General features: G+C 40.1%; 1 protein-coding gene across 5 annotated transcripts in view; it reads left to right on the plus strand.

Moving 5' to 3' along the window:
- The window catches only part of RANBP3L (RAN binding protein 3 like), a 44,614-nt gene extending 21,253 nt beyond the window's left edge, over window positions 1–23,361 (plus strand). For all 5 annotated transcript variants that reach the window (XM_074995648.1, XM_074995647.1, XM_074995651.1 and 2 more), the window contains 9 exons: window positions 42–187; window positions 719–822; window positions 3,889–3,973; window positions 4,980–5,082; window positions 5,761–5,891; window positions 6,883–7,003; window positions 8,338–8,480; window positions 10,673–10,874; window positions 20,002–23,361. In XM_074995648.1, the coding sequence (XP_074851749.1) occupies window positions 42–187; window positions 719–822; window positions 3,889–3,973; window positions 4,980–5,082; window positions 5,761–5,891; window positions 6,883–7,003; window positions 8,338–8,480; window positions 10,673–10,874; window positions 20,002–20,045 (1,079 nt within the window). In that variant the 3' untranslated portion in view covers window positions 20,046–23,361. The remainder of the gene's footprint in view (window positions 1–41; window positions 188–718; window positions 823–3,888; window positions 3,974–4,979; window positions 5,083–5,760; window positions 5,892–6,882; window positions 7,004–8,337; window positions 8,481–10,672; window positions 10,875–20,001) is intronic.
- Window positions 23,362–24,186: the final 825 nt, after the last annotated feature.

The raw sequence follows: 24,186 nt of genomic DNA on the forward strand, positions 1-24,186 counted from the left end.
GAAAAGTTGCACATATTAACTTTCATGTTGTGTTGTTCAAGGACCCTTGTCACAAATTCAGCATTGGACTGTCATAAGACCTGCCATTTTACAGCCACCTCAGTCTGAGCTATGTAAGGCAAGAAGGCGGATGTGCATTGAAAATACACTGGCATCTTCCAAAACTAAACAGAAAGCAAATATTCAGGTATAAATGTAACTTTAATGTCAAATATATATGGCTGTGTTTTTAATATGTGCATGAGCTCTAATAATATTTCACTGAAATTTAATTATTTTACAGAGAAATCTTCAGTATTAGTTTAATTCTGTTTCCACTGAAGTTAACTGGAGTTTTGCATTTGATTTCACTAGAGCAATTGTGCCATTGCTGAGCGTTTTTGAAAATCCAGCCCTTACAAATTGCTCATGCAGTTGTTTGATGATTATGCATATACTATAAACTTGCAATCCAGTCTGAATTTCTAAGAATTTTTTTAAAAAAATCTGGTCAGGAATTGCACTGGCATGCTTCAGACAATAAGTGTTTCTCTCTCTACAAAGCACCATATGAATGATCTTAACTCATGCATGAAGGTGGACCCATCATGCATGGGCTTAATCAGTAATACTGTCTCACATGCATTTGGCATTGCAGGCACTAATTTCTGGTAAAATTATTTATAGAGCAAGATGAGCCAAAATTATTTTTCCAATTGATTATATTAATTGTTTCCAGATGTCTGAAGAGAGCTCTCATTGGCCAGCAGAGAACCCAGGAAATTCTGAGACAAAAGTGAGGCCATCTGTCTCCATGCAGTTTTCTAGCCCTAAAACAATAAGGTAAGTTAGTCAAAGCGTTGTTGTTATTTTTCTTTGTACCCAAGTGTTTTGGTTTTGTCCTCTGGCTTGTTGCTTAATGCGTCTAAGTAGCAGTTAGCTGAAAAAATGCAAAGATCAGCCACAAAGGAAAGAAGGCTTATGTGCAATTATAACTTGAACTATATGCCTGTGCAAGAGAGTAAGACCTTCCCCTTATACCTTTGCCTTAGTTACCTGGACTTAAGGGTAAGTCCAGGGTAATTGGGATTCAAGTCAACTGACCTGTGTTGGAGAATCCAGGCCCTGAGTGTCTTCAGATTCTTAACCCTTTCGTAAGAATTGAGCCTGCGGCTCAGACACCAACAATGCCAGAGTCAAACCAATACAAGGCTCCCTAGCACCTTCCTAAAATGTGGCCACTCTAGCCCATTGTCCATCATGCACTCTGGGAAAACATTACTGCCCAACCTGAACGTTACAGGGGGTTTGAACAGCGCACCAATGCAGACAGCTGAACAACATGTAGGAAGCCCCTTTTCAAGACGTTGTCTGGCTTGCACTTTCACTCTTGAGATGGGAATCGGGCAGAGCTTCCATGCAAGCTGGTCTCAGGAGCTGGCGTGCTGGGTGGTTGCCCAGGGCTGCCACTTTCAAGGGACCACCAAAAAGCTGGTCTGGTGTGTTGGGTTTGGCTGCTGTCTCGGCAACCCGCTTTACCCCGCACTGTACACTCCCAAGCGGGCACTCTGATCCCAGACCTGCCCACGCTCCCAGGCAGGTACTCTGCTCTGGGATGGCCCCTGCCATGTTGCCTGTGCTCTGCTCCCGGGCGGGTGCTCCGCACCCAAGCCAGCCCCCGCCATGCTGCATACTCCATGATTCAGCTGGGCGTTGAGCTGGGGCAAAGCACTGGGCTCGGGGTTGTTGCAGAGGCCACCATTTTCAAGGGGGTGCCAAAATATGCCCAGGGCTACCAATTGGCTAGGAGCAGCCCTGCTTCCCTGAGGCACTAGTGGACATTTCAGCAACTTTTTCTCACCCACCAAATGCACCTGTTGGCTTCAGCTGACTCAGGAGGCGGCGGGAGCCATTCCTCCCCGAATGGACTTATAATGAAAGGGGTCGCTGAGCACGCAGCCAAGAAGTGCACCTACCACGGCGGGCCTAGATATTCACAGGCAACATCAGTCAGGGATGCTGTGTGCTCTTGCATCCTGGACTTCCATGGCCTGAGAGAAGAGGGAGGATAGTACCGCTGTGAAACTGCTTGTGAGAGTTGAGGCTAAGTGGTTTGCGGGTTCAGTGGGGGATGATTCACATTAGGAAGTTACTGATGTGTGTGACTTGCTGTACCTCACCTTTTAGAGGAATATCCATTGCTTGCTAATTCCTACTTGTTCCTGATCATGTGTTTAGCTTTGTTATTTCAAGTCATGATTGGAGGATGAGATACAGTGATAGCAATAAACTTTCCTGATAACATAAATTGTTTTATTTATAAATGTGTTTAAAACAGTGCAACTGTCACCCTTTGCCATGAAACCGCTGAAACAGTTACAAAAGAACATTTCCGAAATAAACTGTACGAACCAGTGCAAACACAATAGAATCTCCTTACCACTGAATATCCTCGGGTTCCTGTATTCTACTTTCCTTGTTTTCTCTGCGCTTGTTACCACCATGAAGACATTGACAGGAGACAGGGCAAGGTGGAGAGCTGCATGTTTAGTTGCCCTGACCAGCTACTTATGGTACCTGATTCCATGAGCCACCCAGAATTGGAGCTTTCCAAGCTGCTTCTGCACTAAGTATCCACCTCAGGGAAATCAGGCCATGATGTGAGAGAGGCAGCAGGAGCTGATAATCTGGCAGCCCTGACTCAGATGAGCTGCTCAGATAGTTCTCTCTTCTGAGCTCTGTCCTTGTCCCTTAGTTGCCATGCACCATGTGCTAAAACCTTGTCTTCAGACTGTGTGATGAGCCTCAGTCTTTCCTCCTGCCTCTTAACATGGCTCTTCTCCAATCTTAAGTCCCTCTTCTTCTGGTATTAGACCTGTTGGTTAGCCCACTTCAGCACTTTGATCAAGTTCACCATGGAATTGCTCCTCTTGGAACAGACCATGGAGATAAATTGGGCTAGATTTGTCCTGCACTGAGATCGAGCTGTGGGGTATAGCAACCAGTAGAAGTCAACAGGCCTGAAAAAGGGGAAGACAGAAGGTTATTGTCTCAAATAGCTCACAGAAGGAGAACAGAATTCATGCCTGTGGAATTTTGAGGACACAAAATGTTACATTTGAAACTGAACTGCAAGTTATTGTGAAAGGGATGCTTCACCCATGAGCTACCTCTCACTGAAACAGGCTAGTTTAGGCAGTGAAACACATTTCCCCAAACACACGTAGTCCACTCTTTGTAGGCAGCTCCACTGACCGTTGAGTGATTATAGAGAAGCAAAATTGAAGGTATGACAATAGAATGTTTTTATTTTTAAGAAGCAGGAATGGGCCAACCAAGCATTTGTGCCTTTCCCACAAAAATTGACTTTAAAGGTGTTCTTTGCAAACTGTGTTTCCCGGTCACCATCTTGACTGTTAGTCTTCTGAACTCATGCTTACATCACAGTATAGATATAATCTATATCTAGATATGTTGAAGTAAGCTGTGCACCTGTCCCTCAATACTCCCCAAGCCGATGGACAAGGAACAAATGAAGAAGATGTGGAGGGGGTGGATCACATGGCTGGCACAGCTAAGCTGACACAGGGAGGTAGCTGTCACTGGAGTAAAAGGCAGTAGAGAGAAATGTTCTTCTCTGGTGCATGATTCTTTCTCTGTTTTGCTCCTGGGGTGCTTCAACAGTGGCTGTGCCGCTATTTAATCTTTAAGGAACACTTCCATTACTCTGCATGAAATACAGTGTGTCTCCCTAAATTCCTTTAAGAAAGTATTCTCATGAAGGTTCCCGGTAGGCCAATATTTTTATTTTAGTGTAAGATTTGGAAAGATAAATATATGCATAACTAGATGATGCATTTGTGTCTTGTACAAAGTCTAATTGATATTTTTCACATGTTTTTCTGTTAGAAATCAGCCAGTTGAAGATGTAACATTTTTAAACAACAGTGATTCTAATTTTGTGTTTGGAGAAAACATGATAGAGAGAGTTTTGGTAAGATTTCTAAATATTGACGTTTTTCATCTGTTTCTGAAAAAGTTGGCATGTGAGAGCTGAGGGCCACAATGTCAGAGGTGGTCACCTAAACTGTAACCAAACATGTGTTATATGTCCATGTGAAGCCCCCAGTCCTGTAAAGGTTTATGCATGAATCACCACTTTGATGTCAAGTCGTGAAGAAAGTTAAAAAGTGTATTTCTGTTCACAGCATCAGTCCAAAAAGGATAATTATATATATGCTAGTGCTCATCTGTGCAGATAGTCAGTTGTTGGGTATGCTTGGCTGGCTTGTGCACACACTTCTTGGGCACTTCTTAGGTGGCCAAATTTTAGACTTAGTCTTTAGACTAGGAAAATCAGTTCTAACAATTTTCTGCAACACAAACCACTTCAGACTTGTAAAAAATCAGAGCTGTAGTCTTTCTCCTCTCAGATTCCCAAGAAAATATTTGATTAGCAGTGTACAAATTCTACAGGCGATTTTGAACAATTAGAAAACTGTAATTCAAGAGAATAAACTAAATGTAATAGATTAAAATGTCTCAGAGTGATTATTTCTAAATTCTGAAATTACTTTTTTTGATTTTGGATATATATGATAATCAGTGAAATGAGGAATTAATTTGGAAAAATACCTGGTACACTTCTTCTCTTCCGTTATCAGATCAGCTGAATTTCAGTTGAAAGCTTATTCACCTAGCCCAGGGTCTCTTAAGAGGAGACAGCAGTTCTTGCTTAATGAAGTTTTTGGTGTTTGCATAATAATGGACAACATTCCATTATTGACTGAAATACCAAATGCTTGTTTAGTTATATCCTAAGTAAATATTTATAGGTAGGAGTAAAGTTTGCATGTTTAACTATTCTTTCAACTAATCTTCACCCCTGCAGTGTATTGTATGATTGAAAACCTTCCTGATCTTTCTGCATGCTTCTAATGTCAAACATGTAAGCTTTATCTTTTCTTACACTGCTTTTTCCTTATTTCTTCAATTTTTAGAGTCCTCAAAAATCTCCCAAGCTGCATAATGAAACAGAACTATTCAAGAGCGAACTAACATCCATGTATGCTGAAACTTTTCGTATTGGTTATGCACATACAAGTAAGCATTTCTAGTTATTAAACACATACAGTGAAGCTCTTCCAATAGGCAATTTCAGGGCATTGTAGAAGACATCAGATCAGTGGTGTTCAGAATTATTATCTATTTACTTTACAGTCATTCAGTCATTAGTATACTATTGGGAAGTGGGCTATAAGTGTTCAGGAAGCAATTGTCATTTGATTTGTAACTGAAAACTAGAGGAATATTATAATGAAAATTTATTAATTTAGACTATTTGCAAATTTTCCTGGAGTTGATTTTTTTGAGTTTTATGAAATTGTTATCCAAAATTGTGTAATGAAAACTTTCTGAACACGTTTTGGCCAATAGTTTGTTTGTGAAAAAGTCACTTCAGATACAGTTGTACCTAGTTATAGTTGTACCTAATTATTTATATTTGTTCTACTGGACATTCACACTCCTCATATTACCATTATGATGTATTTATGTTTTTTGAAACTACTACTCTGAATGTGCCTATACAAAAATCCTAGATTGTGGTCTTACTCTCTGAAAAATATACTGGAATGCCTGAAGTTTATTAAATCACTGACTGATGTACAGCACAAATGGGAACATACAAAGACATCGGCCATACAAACAGACATTTTGCTGACATACTAAAACAGTCCCTCTGCAGAAAATTTAGGATTTTCCTTTTCCTTTCTCTTTTAGAAACATTTCTTATCAAGAAGTCAGCACTGATTGAATCAGCCGCTGCTCACATTTCCAAACCAGCACAGAAGTATTTATTAAATAAAGTTGAAGTTATAACAGGGGAAGAAGCAGAACACAATGTATTGCAGGTATATATTTTCCTGAAAGCTACATGATGAGCCTTTCTTCATAGGTTTGGAAACCACATTATGGTTTAGTGTAACTTATAACAACGTGAATATATATTTATTACTTCTTTTGTGGACAACTGTATACATTTTTCTTTTTTTAAAATATGTCTCTTCTAACTATTTCTTTTCAAGCTGATATGTAGCTGTTCATTGTATATCTGCTGTACTGAACATAGAGAACTCTTTCAACCTCCCAAATCGTGCTCCAAAGCCTCATTCTGTTATTTTTTGTTATAACTGTCTTCACAATAGGTCAACATTCCTTAGCAACAAGTGATAAAACCCCAAATGATAAGTGGTCTTAAAGTTACTTTATAAATACAAAGGCTTGATAAGTTTTTACGCTAAGATGTTATTACAGTTAAGTGGTTTTATAATAAAAACGAGGTACATCATTGTCCTTTTAGGCCATCAGGGTAAATCTTGCTATTCAAGCTTCTTACGACTCTTATTTTCTTGACAAATAACACCTCCATATATCACAAAATCTAAAATGGAAAGATATCAAATGGTAAGATTGCTTGAATTCACTATCCCATCCATGTGTGGGACATTTGTATGTGGATGGGTCATTAAAGTCAATTTATGACAGTGCTTGTACAATGGGTTGTACAAAACTTCTGATTTTAGTGATGTCACAGGATGCTGCATTCTGGGACATCTTTAGGAAATATGGATTTGTCAGTGGTTTCACAAAGAAGGATTAAAAATTGAAAAGATAAAGTTGAATGCATTTCTAAATGTTCCCCATAACCTGGTTAGTAGAAGTACTCAGCATAAATCTGGGATTAGCACAGGTTTCATTTCATTTGTAAAATTGTCTGATTTTATGGAAACTGTAAAATAAAAAGTTACAATGCAGACACTTTAAAACTGTAAACAGCTGCATTCTCTGAAACAACAAAATTCAAATAAATTAAACATTTCAATAACATTTTTTTTCCTTTAGATCAGTTGCAAGCTCTTTGTATTTAATAAACTGTCACTATCCTGGACTGAAAGAGGCAGAGGATCCTTGAGACTTAATGATACTTCAAGCAACAAACATGGAACATTACAGTCAAGGCTAGGTAAAAATTAGTCTCACTTATGAATTGTGCTGTCGTTTGCCATAGTCAACTGGATCTCACAGTACTTGCAATTCTGCAGCCATGCATGAGATCTATATCAGGTTGTTCAAAGCCTTTTCAGTACAAAATTAGCTCTCTTCTAAGCATCCCCAGGCACTGCAGTTTCTTTGAGCTGCAGGTACCCAGCTGATGTCACGAAGCACTATGTATTTCTACTTCCAGATTTCTTTCCACTAATTCTATTTTTTCTAATTTGGTTTTTCAAGAGGTACTGCATCTTCCAAGTGACTTATGTGATAATCAGTTTATCAGTGGTGCAGGTGGGCCAAGATGGTCCAGTACACCGTGCTGGCAAGTTGTTTTTAGCCAGTACAACATACCATAAAGACTCCTGCCGGCCATCCCCAGCTGTGCCTCTGTGTACAAACTAGGATCTAGGGGGCTGGGGCTGGGTGTGCTGTGACAGCTGGAGGAGCTGCTGGCATTCTGCGCTTGTCTCTGCTGCTCCTCCAGGCAAGAAAAGAAGCAGAACTGCCAGTTCGGCTCCACACCCCAGTGCTATACGCAGAGAAGTAGCAACTCTGTTGAGCAGCAGAGGTGAGCCTGGAAGTTCTGCTCCTTTTCCTGTCTGGAGGAGCAGTGGGAAAAGGAGCAGAATTGCCAGTGCTGCCCCCAGTCTCTCCATAGAGCTCTGTCTCTGTGTACATATCTGCAGAAGGGCTAGTAGTTCTGCTACCTTTTCTGCTGCCCGCAACAGGGAATAGAGGCCCCAGCCCTGTACGCAGATGGGACAGCTCTGTGGAGGGACAAGGCTGAGAGTTCTGCTCCTTTGCCTGCTAGAAAGGGCATCAGGAAAAGAACAGAAGTGCTAGCAGCTCCTCTGGTTGCTATAACACCCCCTGCTTCCCCTCTTCCCACGTATTGTGGGATGGGGAGGGGAAGAATGTGGGGGACCTAAGCTGGGGGCAGGGTGAAGTCACTTGGGGGTCATGTCGTGAAGTTATTTGACCCCCCACCCTGCCAGCACGTGTGTCCTCCCATTTCTGTACCAGTAAGAGCTTTTGTTTACTTTCACCACTGCGGTTCATTGAGCAGCAGTTTCTTATATGTAGCTGTGTAGTTTTGAAAGAAAATATAGAGGAAAAAATTTAAAATATCAAGATATAGAAAAGAAATGTAATCCTCCTACATCTTTCAAAATTTTAGGTTATACTCAAATGAAACGCAAAGTTAATGGAAATAGATTTTTATAGAAGTACTGATTAAATCTGTTACAGCAACATGGAGGTTTCAATTCCCATGTAATGTCTAACATTTAAACATTCCTGTTTTAGTTATGCGAAATCAGGGCACTCTGAAATTGATTCTTAACACCAAACTCTGGACTCAGATGGCGATAGAAAAACCAAATCGCAAGAGTCTGTGCATCACTGCAACAGACCTAGAAGACAATTCTGTTAAAATATTTCTAATACAGGTAAGCAGAAACTGAAAAAGAACAAATATCTAGAACTTGACAATTTAGCTCAGTCTCCAATTCCATTGTTTTAGTCATCCTGGCTATGTCTACACTAGCCCCAAACTTCGAAATGGCCATGCAAATGGCCATTTCGAAGTTTACTAATGATGCACTGAAATACATATTCAGCGCCTCATTAGCATGCGGGCGGCCGCGGCACTTCGAAATTGACACGGCTTGCCGCCGCGCGGCTCGTCCAGATGGGGCTCCTTTTCGAAAGGACCCTGGCTACTTCAAAGTCCCCTTATTCCTATCTGCTCATAGGAATAAGGGGACTTCGAAGTAGGCAGGGTCCTTTTGAAGAGGAGTCCCGTTGGGACGAGCCGCGCGGCGGTGAGCCGAGTCAATTTCAAAGTGCCGCGGCCTCCCGCATGGTAATGAGGCACTGAATATGTATTTCAGTGCTTCATTAGTAAACTTTTGAAATGGCCATTTACATGGCCATTTCAAAGTTTGGGGCTAGTGTAGACACGGCCCCTTATGGTAAAAAGTGTAGGGCTGTCCTCCAGTCAGCTAGTACAGAAGTTGATTTAAGTGGTAGGTTATTTACCAGAGTAAGTAAATCTTCACTTTTATATTTGAGTTCCTTCAGCACACTTGAATGAATACCATCTTAACTGTTTATCAGTTTGTTCCAAATCTCCTCTACTGACACCTCAGTCTGGGACAGTTCTTCAGATATGCCTAAAAAGAATGGCTCAGTGGTGGCTCAAATTCAAATGTGCATTAGGAAGCACTGAAAAAGGCAGCTATCTAAGTATAATCTATAACATATGCAACCTTAGGCTGACTTTGTCCCTGAAAAGCTACATATTCCTGTGAGGGCACATTACTCAGTTGACAACTGAGGCTATGTCTGCACTACCCCAGAAGATTGCCCTGCTCAAGGTTGATCTTCCAGGCTTCGGTTTCATGTATCTAGTATTCTAGAATTACATGTGTGTGGTCAACTTACTTTGTGGCTGTGGCCACACCAGCCCCTCCTTTTGGAGGGGCTATGGTAATGTGGGACTTTGGAATATGCTAATGAGGCACCTCCAGGAATATGCAGCACCTCATTAGCATAATGGCAGCCGCACGCACTTCAAAACTGATGATTTCAAAACGCACGCTACCCGTGTAGCTGGGTGCCTTTCGAAACGACACCCCTCATTTTGAAAGCACCTTCTTCTCAAAGCCAGATGGGAAGAAGGGGCTTTCGAAATCAGGGGGTCGTTTTGAAAGGCCCCCAGCTATATGGGCAGCGTGTGTTTTGAAACCTGCTGTTTCAAAGTGCGCACAGCTGCCATTATGCTAATAAGGCACTGCATATTCATGGTAGCGCCTTTTTAGCATATTCCAAAGTGCCTACTACAATAGCACCTCCTAAAGGAGGGGCTAGTGTGGCCACAGCCTGCCTAGTGTAGATGTAGCTTGAGTTAATTTCTGTTGAAACAAGAACTTGGAATTGCTTTTTGGTGCATGGCTATAGTAAAAGGAAAGTTCTTGGTTGTTGCAAATGTGAGCTGCATGGAAGAGCCACATACTCTACTGCAGTGGTTTGCAGCTCCTGCAGTCACTTACATTTGTGCAAAAGAAATATAAACTGGGCATAAAAACTACCAAATCAAACGAGTATCTTTCCACTATAAATTTGTAAGGTATAAATGAATCCACAGGATGCAAACAGTGGAGTTTCAGGCCCCAGAAGACCACATGCTTTCAACTACACTCTGACAAGTGATTTCCTTCCAGTTTTATCAGCAGAATTCATCATATCTTTTCATTTGTTAATCAGAAAAAAATTATTTTTGGTTACTAATTCTGTTTACTTAGTTTTAAACAGAAATATTATGTATGAATTTTGAAAATTCCTGATATTTAATTATTGTCAGAAGTTCATTTTATTACTGAGTTCCTCAGAGTCCAGAATGTTAAGTATTCAGTAAAAATGAGTAATTCACTGAAATGAATTATAACTGATATTACTTGTAGCAAAGTCAATTGGCTTAAAAATACTAAATTGGAATCTTAAATTATTTTATCTCCAAAGGACAATAAGTCCTTTTGAAATCTCTCCCCTTTGCATCTGCTCTTAAGTGATTAGTTGGGATGCAGTCAGTTATTTCACAGTTATCTTCAATGGTGGTTGTAATCACAATTTTCTACAGGCAAGTTCTAAAGATACTGAGTACCTTTATGCAGCAATACATCACCGTCTTGTTGCACTGAGAAGCTTTGCTGAACAAGAATTGGATGCCAATCAGGTTGACACAGAGCCAGAAACAGCCTTTCACCCATTAAACTGTGATAGTGATGATGACGATGATGACGAAGATGAACTAATAACTCAAATAAGCAGCAATGAATCAGGTAAGGGGAGTTTCTTCTTGGACTTTTGTGCTGCTTTGAAATTCTTGGGATGCCTGAGAACTAAGGATGTAAAAGTTTAAAGGTTAACTGATAAGCTTGATGCTTATCTGTTTCTGTTAACAAACTCTGTCTGGGATCATGGCTGCTGGCCTGCTGCATGGACAGCTTCCCCTGGCATGGCAGCAGCCAAGCTCCAGGTGCACAGATGTGGCAGCTGGAATTCTGGGCAGGTGGGTCTGCCACTGAGAATCCCTGAACCTGGGGTCAGTAGTGGAAATCCCAATGTAAAACAGTGTGCTGCAGCATCCCCCATACCTGTAGTTTCCCAGTTAAATGTTGAACAGTGTAACTAATAGAATTTTAATTGGTTACATGGTGGTGGTTGTTGTTCTTTTTACACTTTACGTCCCTACTGGGAAGCCCACTTTACCATTTTATTTATCTCTACTTTGCATCAAAGTGCCTATGTCATGGTGACACTCTCTCTAGCACTGGAAGTAGGGTTGTAATTTTTGGCAAGCAGTGCTAAATACGCTGACAGTGTCAACAGTTCCAAAATCTTTTAAAACAAATCCTCAGAGTAGTCTTTTAACACAAGAATGAGCATAAAGATATCTGGGTTAAATTTTTTCAAGCTTAAAGTTAAGGCTTTTAAGCCCAGACTTGGATATTTCAGTTGAAGTGGTCGGTAGTGCTGAACTCAATTTCCATATATTTCAGTAGGAATTGAGGCCACTTATGCCAGTGTGTATATAGATCGCCTGAACAGTTAAAATGGTCATTTGATCCAAACTTATGCAATGGCTGATTTCTTTTAAACATCAGCTTATGCTGACAGACTACAACAGTCATTTATGGATGGTAAAGTTGGTTGCCAGGGCAAACACCAAGAGATTTGTACTGTGTTACAGGACATTAACAACTTTGATAAAAACAAAAAGGAGTCAAGTAGCACTTTAAAGACTAGCAAAAATAGTTTATTAGGTGAGCTTTCATGGGACAGACCCACTTCTTCAGACCATAGCCAGACCAGAACAGACTCAATAGTTAAGGCACAGAGAACCAAAAACAGTAATCAAGGAGGAAAAATCAGAAAAAAAAATGATCCAGGTGAGCAAATCAGAGAGTAGAGGGGTGGAAGGGGGGTGGGGTCAAGAATTAGATTAAGCCAACTATGCAAACGAGCCCCTATAGTGACTCAGAAAATTCCCATCCCGGTTCAAACCACTTGTTAATGTGCCGAATTTGAATATAAAAGACAGCTCGGCTGTCTCCCTTTGAATAGTGGTGCAAAAATTTTTCTTCAGTAACACGCAAACTCTTAAGTCATTAACAGAACGGCCCACTCCATTAAAATGCTGACTAACTGGTTTGTGGATCTGGAGTGTTTTGATGTCTGTTTTGTGCCTATTAATCCTTTGTCTAAGGGAGTTAGAAGTTTATCAAAGTTAAATAGTAACAGAGAGGGAGCCGTGCTAGTCTATATACTATCAAAACAAAAAACAGTCAAGTAGCACTTTAAAGACTAGCAAAATAATTTATTAGGTGAGCTTTCATGGGACAGACCCACTTCTTCAGACCATAGCCAGACCAGAACAGACTCAACTAACATCATATATGCCATCATGTGCCAACAATGCCCAGATGCTTTGTACATTGGACAGACTTCTAACTCCCTTAGACACAGGGTTAATGGGCATAAAACAGACATCAAAACACTCCAGATCCACAAACCAGTCAGTCAACATTTTAATTGTGTGGGCCGTTCTGTTAATGACTTAAGAGTCTGCATGTTACTGAAGAAAAATTTTCGCACCACTATTCAAACGGAGACAGCTGAACTGTCTTTTATATTCAAATTTGGCACATTAACACATGGTTTGAACCGGGATGGGAATTTTCTGAGTCATTATAGGGGCTCGTTTGCATACTTGGCTTAATCTAATTCTTGACACCCCCCCACCCCCCGGCTTCTACCCCTCTACTCTCTGATTTGCTCACCTTGATAATTTTTTTCTGATTTGTCCTCCTTGATTACTGTGTTTGGTTCTCTGTGCCTTAACTATTGAGTCTGTTCTGGTATGGCTATGGTCTGAAGAAGTGGGTCTGTCCCATGAAAGCTCACCTAATAAACTATTTTGCTAGTCTTTAAAGTGCTACTTGACTGCTTTTTGTTTGGATAGTATATAGACAAGCACAGCTCCCTCTCTGTTACTATTTAACTTTGATAAAGTTATAGATTCTGTCTAACAGGAGATTTGTGGGACTAAATTCCCTGCCCAGGTTTAATCTGCTTTTGCCTATGGAACAAAGACTACAACATCCACTAGTGAAGAGTCCACCTGAAGCAGGGTGCATTGGAGTATGATCTTCCCAAACCCCACTCCAGTGTCAGCGTGCACAGCCCATTTGCCTGGGGTGAAATGGGGATTTATAGAGGGACTTTACAGATATAGTGGCCAGAGTTGAAAGTTGCCTTTCCTTAAAGGAAAGCAGGCGCTACACTCCCCAAGAGGGGAAGTTTCCCTTGGGAAAGCTGCCATTGTGTTTATAGGGGTTGTAAATTGCATCTACATCTTCTCTCAAGAAGAATACAGCAGTGATGATTGAATTATCATCAGCCATCTGACACTTCTTCAACAGAGCTGAAGACTGTTTCCTCTTTAGTTTTTAAAAGAACTGTTCAACAAGGATCAAATCACATACACATACCAGTTATGAGTGACGGTTTACTTTAAGAAACAAACATGCCTTTTTTCCAGTTAACAAGAATATGACAGTTTATAATACTTGTTCCCATAATCATTTATTGTATCATTATAACATTCAGTTCACTAAACAAAACATGCCATTAATAGAAAACAATTTTTTTCCAAGAACCATTTGCAAATATCCTTATTGCATTAATCATCTGGGGAAAATAATTAGTCATTTTCTTTTACTTTAAATTAATACATTTGGTACACAGAATTAATTTAAATGAGTGCCAGGACTTAGAATTGATAAGATAATTGAAATTATTAACATTAGGTGCTTTTCCAAATTAGTTAACATGAAAACTCCCTCACTATCCCTACATAGTCAACGGCTCACCCCATGTCCTTCCAAAATAGTCTCCAGTGGCTTTAAAAAGCATTTCTGTTCATTTGAAAACTTCACGTGAAAGTAAGTTCATTTCCAGAATTATTGATGGTAAGGACTTGTAGTTCTTACACAAAGGTTGAGGTGAAAGGTAATGTCAAAAAGGTACAGAAGGGTTGATTTACAAGCTAAATCTTTAACATTCACAGACTTCTGATGCAGCTGCTGAGATAGTAGGTGGCCAACTGAGATCTCTGTTTAAGATGCACAAAAATAAGAGAGTGACACTTTCTTCTTATTTTCTTCTTAATTCAAACATCCATCTTTCCTTTGTGCCCAAGTGATCATTGACAGTAGTGGTCACAGTCTCTTTCAACAAATCTTTGTGTGGACTCAAGCATTTACTGCTTTATCTTGATCTCTTTTGTTATCTTTATACCGATTGCATGGGTGTCCAACCTTTTGGCTTGCCTGGGCCGCATTGAGTGAAGAGGAATTGTCTTGGGCTGCATATAAAATATATAATATAGTTAATGTATATAAATCACATAATAATGTTAAAAGTTTACGATCTTGTGGGGTCGCATTACTAGCTGTCCAGGGCCGCATGTGGCCCGCGGGCCACAGGTTGGATGTGCCTGGATTAGAGCTTCATCTTACATAGGTTTCACCTTCCAGTATTCTGTCCCACTTTACACTCAACGTCACATCGAGTCATGCAACCTAGTTTTGCAACACCCCTCTGCCCACTCCTCCCAGGATTCCATTCCTAAAATGATTCATGATGACCTGCTCTCATACAAGCAATTAGCATTATATTCACTTGTGGCTTTTCTGAGTGAAATACACAATAAGCAGTTTCTTTTAATAGTGTATAGAAAACTGAGGCTCTTATTGAGTACTTCTCTCAAAGTCTGGTAGACTAGAATGCTCAAAGTGTAGTGAATAGTCAATATTTTCCTTTACCTTTCAAAGGATTTTCTGATCTGCAGACTACAGTGTTTTCCATTACCAGCCATGCTCAGATACCTCCTGGCTTTGTGTATATACTTGGGGCCTCATCCTGTAATCACAGATTCATAGATTTTTAAGGCTGGGGGCGGGGCTTATTGTACTCATCTTGTTCAAGTTCCTGCATAATTCAGGCCAAAGAACCTCACCCAGTAATTTCTGCATCAAGCCCACGATTGCTGTTTGAACTGTACAAGCCCAATAGCAATGGAGGAAGGGGGAGCAGTTGCCTTTGGGCCCAGCAGTTGAAAGAGACCTGTGGAAAGTGTCACCCTTCCTGGAGCTGTATCTTTTAAAAATATATTCAGCTTAGATGTAAAGACTGAAAGTGATGCAGAATCCACTGTCCCTACATAGGTTGTTACAATACTTCTTCTCTATTCATGTCCCTTCTTCTCATCATGCAGAGGAGGGAATGGACTTGGGGTCTCCCATAGCCTGGGTAAGAACCTAACCATTAGGCTAATGATTATAAGAGAGTAGTTAGCCTCATCTTCCTCTGCTTTGAGTGGCATTAAGCAGGAATCTGAGCCATTATTTCAAGAAATGGAATAAGTGTCTAAGCCACCCACCTCTAGGAGAGGGGCTCCTGCAAGAGCACAAAGGAGAAGAGGTGAGTATGGGGAGTATAGCTGTGGGACTAGGGAGACAGATGCTACCAGTGGATGGGGGCAGGAGACAAAAGTTCACAAATAAGTCAAAAACATGGAAACCTGGGAGAAGGGCCAGAATCTCAGGGGAATATGGGCCATCATGGCAGGGATAAGGAAGAGAGAAGCAACAATACATGGGGAAAATATGATCAGTATCTTTGGTATCTGTGTACTAATGCAAGAAGCATTAGGAATAAGCTGCAAGAACCAGCAATGCTAGTTAATATAGCCAAAAATGGCATCACAAAGACTTGGTTGGATAATACCCTTGACTAGAATATTGATAAAGAAGGGTACAGCTTACTCAGGAAGGAAAGGCAGGGGAAAAATGAGGTGTTGCATTATATCCAAAATATGTACACTAGGACTGAAATTTAGATGAACTTAGGAGACTGATTGAAAGTTTTTGGGTAAGGACAAAAGGATAAAATACTAGGATGATGAGTCTACCACACCTAAACCACTTAATTAGGAAGAAGAGATGGATACTTTTTAATAGAACTACTGACAAATTCATTCAAAGCACAGGACTTGGTAATGATGGGGGTCTTCAGCTACCCAGACATCTGTTGGGAAAATAATAGAGCATGGGCAGATTATCCAACAAGTTCTTGGAATGCATTGGAGGCTGGGGGCTGGCTGTCTTTGTCCTGCCTCTTTTGAGACACAGAGCAGCCCCATGCCATACTCAGGAGCCTGATGAGACTGTCAGCCTCACTGGGATGGGGATTAGGGGAATCCTTTTTTCTAGAGGTGAAATGGGAAGACTGCTTCCTGGTAGCTTTAATCCCCTCTGTTTGTGGTTTACTCTCAATAAATTCCTGAATCTTTTCACAGACTTCAGCTACAGGTGTCATTTCATCCAGTTTTCATTGTTTGTCCCATAGACACTTTCATGTCATCTTTACATAAGCTTAGGAAAAGCTCCTGAGCAACAAGTTGAAATATTTAAGCTTTCAGTCCCTTCGCCCGTCACCTATTTTCCCTTCAAATCTTTCATCTTGTCTACATATCCCCATTACTTGTACGTGCATTTCTTTTGAGATTCCTAAATTTCATTCTTTATGTTTTATGGGTAATCTGCAATCATTTCAAAACTGTTTCTTTGAATGTACAGTTATCTAAAGCATCCTTAACTGGCACTTCATTGAATATATTCAGAGCTTTACCAGTTAACTTTGCAAGCAAAGTGGGGATTTTCTTGTCCTCAGAAATCTCATGAATAACACACAGCTTCTGAAAGGTTGTAAAATATTATGAAACATTGCCTGTCTCTTTGTACAAAGGACACAATTTATGAATTTTTGGAGAAGTGGGAATCAGTGGTGAGGTAGGGTTCTGGGTCTCCGGCAAGTCCAATTGGTGTCTCTGCTCTTTTTTCCTTTTCCTTATCTGCTTTGATTTGCAGTCCTCAGGCTCACTGATGTACTAACTCAGGAGTCTGCAACCTGCAGCTCTGGGGCCCAGTGCGTCTCTTTAGGAATTTCTGTGTGGCTCCCGATGCTATAGTTGCAAAGTTTAAAAACACCAAAAAACATATTTTCAATAAAGGGTGAACATGTAAAAGCCCAAAAATGAAAAACTCATACTTAAATAGCAACTAATATTTGATCTTGAAACACTGGATAACTCCACGGCCATGTCTACACTAGCCAAAAACTGCAAAATGGCCATGCAAATGGCCATTTCGAAGTGTACTAATGAAGCGCTGAAATACATATGCAGCACCTCATTAGCATGCGGGCGGCCGCAGCACTTTGAAATTGATGCGGCTCGTCCAGACAGGGCTCCTTTTTGAAAGGACCCCGGCTGCTTCGAAGTCCCCTTATTCCTATCTGCTCATGGGAATAAGGGGACTTCGAAGTAGCTGGGGTCCTTTCGAAAAGGAGCCCCGTCTGGACGAGCCACACGGTGGCGAGCCGCGTCAATTTCAAAGTGCTGCGGCCGCCCACATGCTAATGAGGTGCTGAATATGTATTTCAGCGCTTCATTAATAAACTTAGAAATGGCTATTTGCATGGCCATTTCGAAGTTTTTGGCTAGTGTAGACATAGCCCACATAATGACCTCCAGAGAGAGAGAAGGTTCAGGAGTGAAAGTCAGGAAGACAGTGATACAAACACACACACAAAGCATGAGGAAACAGAATATGTAAAATGTTTGTGAATATCCTGCAGTAAACATGTATCACATTACAAATCATTGTGTTTTCTTAAAATAGGGGCTACAAAAAGTATAGTTTGACATTATTAAGAGCATGCACAAGAGTATTCACATACACCGCAGCACTTGAATTATTGAATTTTTTACTCTATTGGAAAAAATGGCTCTTCTTGCTACTTTGGTTGCTGACCCTTGTGCAAACTACTCAGCTTGCATCTGAGGCTCTATTCCAGGTACTTTAGCTCCAAGATTCATTAATGTATTTTCTCTTTTCTGCAACCTGCAGTATGAACAGCTCTGACTTTTCAACTGCATCACTCTTGCCCATTTTCAGCTTTTTCTGTTTTTTACTCTCCTTTTCCAAAAAAAGCAAAAATTAACAAATTGGTAACTTCCTTTTTGACTCTTCTCAGCCACCATACTGTAAGTCTCACTTAAAATCTCTTGACAAGTGTGCATGAATTGCAATGATCACTCAGAACATGCTGTACATTTCACTCTGCTTGCTGAAACACTGGAACAGGTTCCCTGGGGTGCAGTGTAAACTGTGGAACTGCTGAGCTCTCTAAAACCACCAGTCTGGTTCATCTCTCACACTGGCTGGGTCTACATTTGCCCCCAACTTCGAAGGGGGCATGTTAATCAGGGCGACGGGAGATTACTAGTGAAGTGATGTGGTGAATACACAGCACTTCATTAGACTAATTCTCTCCCACGGCAACTTCGAAGCTTCAAACTTCCCTTGGGACTTTGAAGTAGCACAAGCAGTTTGAAATGCCTGCAGCTACACGCATACTGACAATTTGAAGTCTGATGCTTCGAAGTTGCTGCGGAGGAGAATTAGCCTAATGAAGTGCTGTGTATTCACCACAGCCCTTCATTAGTAATTTCCCATTGCCCTGATTAACATGCCCCCTTCGAAGTTGGGAGCAAGTATAGACAAGCCCACTGTGTTGTTAATGTCAAACTATAAGACTCTGACAGGCATTGTACTTACACAACCATTCACAGGCAGGGATACATTTAACTGAGGTACATGAGTAAGTTCCCAGCTATGTGGGCATCAGCAACAGAGAGGCTCCAGCAACTATCTGACCCTGCCTGCAGCTCCCCAGCCTTGCAAATCAGACCTGTATTGTCTTGCATTGATCCAAAGCCTGGGCAGTGTAAGCTAATTGCCTAATTCACCACTCCCTCAGTATGTAATGGGCATACATTAGCCTTTCCAGTCTGATCTGAGGTTCCCCAAGCAATTCACCCAAAAGTTTTAGGTAAAACTTAAAAACAGTTTATTAAATACAGACTGACGGATTTTAAGTAGAAGGGATAGACATCAGAGTGAGTAGTCACACTGACTTTCAAAAGTGCATATAGGTGTTCCAGGATTAGCTAGTTAAATTATACATATATTAGCAGAGGCAGCTAGTTCAGGACCCAGCATTGCTTCGGTCCTTAACTCAATTAAGTTTTTTTTAAATAGAGGAAAAATGTACATGTTTTATTTAAATGATTGTATTTTTTAAAAAATACAGTGTGAAGTTAATTTTATTTAAGATTTTTTTAAAAGGGGATTGTTAAAATTTGGTTAATATTTTTAGGAATTTTTTCAAAATGGGAATTCTAGCAAGTGTATTTATTTTCTTCATCCCTATAAATTCTTTTGCTATGTTTTAACCAAAAAGGTCTGTAGTCAATTTCGATTCCAGCATTTTCTTCTAGTTTTCAAGCATAAAGCATTAATTTAGTTGTGTCAATATGGAGCAATACCCCAAATTTCTGTGTTTTATCTCTTTTCTGTAAGGTTTATTAAGAAGCAATACTATTCGTCCTGTTTTTCTGGCTCCCCCTTTTTTTTTTTAATCTCCAACATTTGCACGGTTATGTCAGTTTGGAGGACTGTACTTGATTTGATGATTGTTTCTTTTCTGTTTGATTTTATAAGAGGCAATCTCATTCCAGGCACATCCCATTTTCTTGGCACAAACAAGCCCTCACGTTGCTTTAAATTATGATAGGAGGAACCTCTATACTGAATTTGGTGGTCCAAGCTCTTACTGTTTAGGAGTTCTTGATCAAACAGGCAAACATTCTAAAATAAATAGTTGATAACCAATCTAAATATCATATCCAGACTCTAGCCTATATTCTGTTATGAAATACTGATTTGATTCAAAGTGTGCATATAGTGAAATAACCAGATATATTAAATTCTATTTCAGATCATTCTAGATGGATCCGCAGACAGCCTGTTGTTTGCTCATGACATCTACCAACGATTACAACAATACAGTTAGTAGCTCATCTTGCTGAAAATCAGCAATTCCTGGAGTAAGGAAGTTTATGAACTCATGTTCTATGCCTTTCAAGCAAGGATTACCTTTCAGGACAACATAAGCTTAATACAGAATAAATGAACTTCAGAAGCACTTTAAGGATTCCAATCTTCATTCCTTTCAGTGGAATGGAATGACAGGATGGCCTCCAGTATTCAAGAAGCATTACAAAAACTTCATATTTGGAATTAATAATATATAGAGACACTAAAGAAGTGAGGGATTTTAGATCTTATTAAAATTCACTCATCATTTTGATGGACAGAATCATTTCACCATCACAGAAACTTTAAATATACTTTCAATGGAAAAAACCATTGTGATTGTTGACAACATTTGAGGTCTTATGCTACAGTTCATATTCAAGCAGAATTCCTTGTGAATGGGAGTTTCAAATAACTGAATTATATGAAAACTTTTAATTAAACAAGATCTTTGTTTTGAAAAGATCCCATTTTGTTGGTTGAAGGTAGGGTAGATTTTTTTAAAATGGTATGGGACAGGAGTCAGATTCTGCTCCTACTACAGGAAGTGAGAGTTTTGTCATCAACTGAAGTTAGATCTGGATCTGGTCTCAAGGTTTAGGAGGTACTTAAAAATTAACTAATATTCTGGGCACATCTGTTTGCACATAGGAAAACTCCCTTTACTTATTCAAAATAAGTAATTGCACAGATAATTACCTATTTGGTATGTCCAAATGGCTGCATGTATATTATTTCTGGAGACCTGCTACAACTTTTGTCTTAAATCTGTGAGCTAAGCTATAGTTAAATATAACAGCTTTATTATTAAGTACTGGTGTTCCTGAGCACAGTTTCCTTTGAAGATGGAAGTCTACCAGTCATCCTAACATCAACCAGTATTAAATAAATCATCATTTGATGGTAGTGACCCCTCCAACTACTGTCCATTGTCTAATCTCTTTTCTAACTAAGCTGATCGAGTAATCAGAATAGTGGATCCCTCTCAGGCCACTTTATGTTACAAAGACAACATCTGATGCATAGGTGCTCTCTACTCTTCTTGCCAACAGAAAAGGGAAATATTGATATTCACCTAACTACAGCATTTAATACCTGCCTACCACATATTTGTTTCCTGCCATCAACAGCTGCAGATGTGAAAAAAATGCCCTGAAATGTCTCCAGTATTGGCTTTGAGACTAAATCCCGAGGCTTGTTATGGCTACTTCATCTCAAAAGGTGTCATCTGTAGAGTCTACCCAAGGCTCAGTCCTCCCATTTCATTAAACATTTGTATGAAGTTGCTGGAAGAAATTGTGAAATCTGTATTTAGATGCCAGTACACCATGCACATTCAGCTCCACAACTTTTTTAAAAATCATAAATGGCAACATTTCCCAGAATTCTGAATGAATCACCAAAATTAGCACCTGCAGTGAAAAGCAGTTGTGTAAAAGTAGACCTGGGCAAGATTGAGATGATGCTATAATAGGAATATATATATATAATATATAAGCTACGTCTACATGGGTATGCTACATCGAAATAGCTTATTTCGATGCAGCGAAATTGAAATAAGCTATTTCGATGAATAGTGTCTACACATCCTCCAGGGCTGGTGCCGTCGACGGGCAGCACTACATCGAAGTAGGCGCTGCAGGGGAGGGTCTACACACCAAAGCGGCCCACATCGAAATAAGGGTGCCAGGAACAGCTGCAGACAGTGTCACAGGGCGGACTAGCACTTCCAGGGCAACAGCAAGCCACTCCCTTACAGGGCCCCTCCCAGACACACTTGCACTAAACAGCACAAGATCCACAGAGCCAACAACTGATTGCAGACCCTGTGCATGCAGCATGCATCCCCAGCTGCAGCAGCAGCAGCCAGAAGCCCTGGGCTAAGGGCTGCTGCACACGGTGACCATAGAGCCCCGCAGGGGCTGGAGAGAGCATCTCTTAACCCCTCAGCTGATGGCCGCCATGGCGGACCCTGCTATTTCGATGTTGCGGGACACGGATCGTCTACATGTGCCCTACTTTGACATTCAACGTCGAAGTAGGGCACTATTCCCATCTCCTGTTGGGGATAGCAACTTTGATGTCTCACTGCCTTACATCAATTTCAACTTTGAAATAGCGCTCGCCACGTGTAGACGTGGCGGGCGCTATTTCGAAGTTGGCACGGCTACTTTGAAGTAGCCAGCTCGTGTAGACACTGCTATATAGAGATAAAATAGGAAAAGGGAAATGCCACTGTAAGGGCAACTGCCTTCAAATTAAATTAGGCCCTGCACTGGGATTCTTTTGAATCCAATTTTACTGACATCTAAAAACAATAAAAATGTTCTTTTTTATCTGTGACTGACTAACTGCCAATCAGTTTCACACCTGTCAATGGTGATCCCTGAATTACTGACCTCCAGATTTGACTGTTGCAACTCATATCTAGGAAGAAGCTCTCCTGTTATAAAGGCAGCAGCCCATGTACTTAGCAAGAGGTCATGGTGAGAATGTTGGCCAGTCACTCGGCTCTCTGAACAGGTTTTCCTCTGAATACAGAGTTTGATTTAAGATCTATCCTGGCAGTCACACTCTCCAAGGAACAGGGTCTAGCTACCTCAACTATCTGCAGCCATGTCTTCCTAGAACAACTATCTATGTTCCTTTACACCACAAAACAGTCAACAAAGGAAGACTCAGGAGTGAGACACAGAACTTTGGTAGATGCTGGCCAGATATCTATTTCCAGAAGTCACAAATGCAGTGATGTTTGTGATCATTAAGAATTGAATGAATAACCTATCTCTTGTGAGTTTGCTCTTCCCCCTCTGTCTACACACCACATCAACATGCACAACTAATAACTAATTGAGCTAAATCAGCTATGGTCTGAGAAGGAAGAAAGAGGTGCTCCTATTTTTAACTACTTTGGAGGTGTTTGGTTATAATGATGATGGGGCCTTATAAATACATAGATAAAATTAAAAAGGTATTCGTGATTTGAGTTTTTAACTTTGACATCTTGATATGTTAAATTATTTGACCTATTTTAGTATTGTTAAACTATAAAGGCTTTACAAAGTAAGACATATCACTCTGAAATACTTTGAAATACTCTGAAACACACTGTATTGAGGAAGTATTTGAATTTATTGCAGCATATAAAAAACAATATAACCAAAGAATTTACTGGTAACTTGCATTTTCAGTCTAACTAGATGTTGTCTTCTGTGTCCCAACCATAGCTCTAAGTAAAAATAAATAATGTTTTAAAAGGAAACCTGTCACTTGTTTTTTTTATTCAATAGTCAACTTATTATTATTGTGAAAAAAGTCAGTGAATAGCTTATGCAGACAAAATTTCCACTGAAACCAATGAAAGATTTAAACATTCAAGTAATGCAGGAGCATAGCCTTAAGCATTAACTCAGTTACAATTTTCAAAAGAATCTGGAAGCTAACATTTCCAGGAAAAGGAAAATATGAATAGTCAACATTTAAAGAAAATAAAAACTGAAACGGATGCAGGGAAGGGCAACTAGCATGATCAGAAGAAGGGAGAACCAGCCTTATGAGATGCACTATAAGGAACTTCATGACAGAGAGGTAGCTATGTTAATCTGTATTTTCACAAAACAAAAAGCGTTTTGTTTTGTAAGGAACTTGACTTGTTTAGCTTAATCAAAGAAATGCAGAGGAGAGAGATGGTTGTTGTCTATAGATACATCAGAGGAATAAATAATAGGAGAGATGCAATAAGCTAAGTGGCAATGCTGATAAAAGACTAAATGGATATAAACTGGACATCAATAAGTTTTAAGATTGACATTAGAAGTTTCTAACAATAAGAGGAGTGAAGTTAGGTAAAGTGGAGGCAACATCTCCTGCCCTCAAAAACCAACCTAATATGTTTCAAGACAGTTTGATTAGTTTATGGTGGGACTGGTATGATGAGGTTGTCTACAATGTCACATAATCCATCTACGAATGCTATTAGGAAATATCTCCAATGGTTTGACATGGGGCACTAGATGTGGACAGCTCTGAGCTATTACAGAATATTTTTTCCAGCTATATGGCTGGTGTATCTTGCCTATGTTCTCAG

Source organism: Carettochelys insculpta, chromosome 5 (assembly GCF_033958435.1).
Source record: "Carettochelys insculpta isolate YL-2023 chromosome 5, ASM3395843v1, whole genome shotgun sequence".
Classification (NCBI taxonomy): Eukaryota; Metazoa; Chordata; order Testudines; family Carettochelyidae; genus Carettochelys; species Carettochelys insculpta.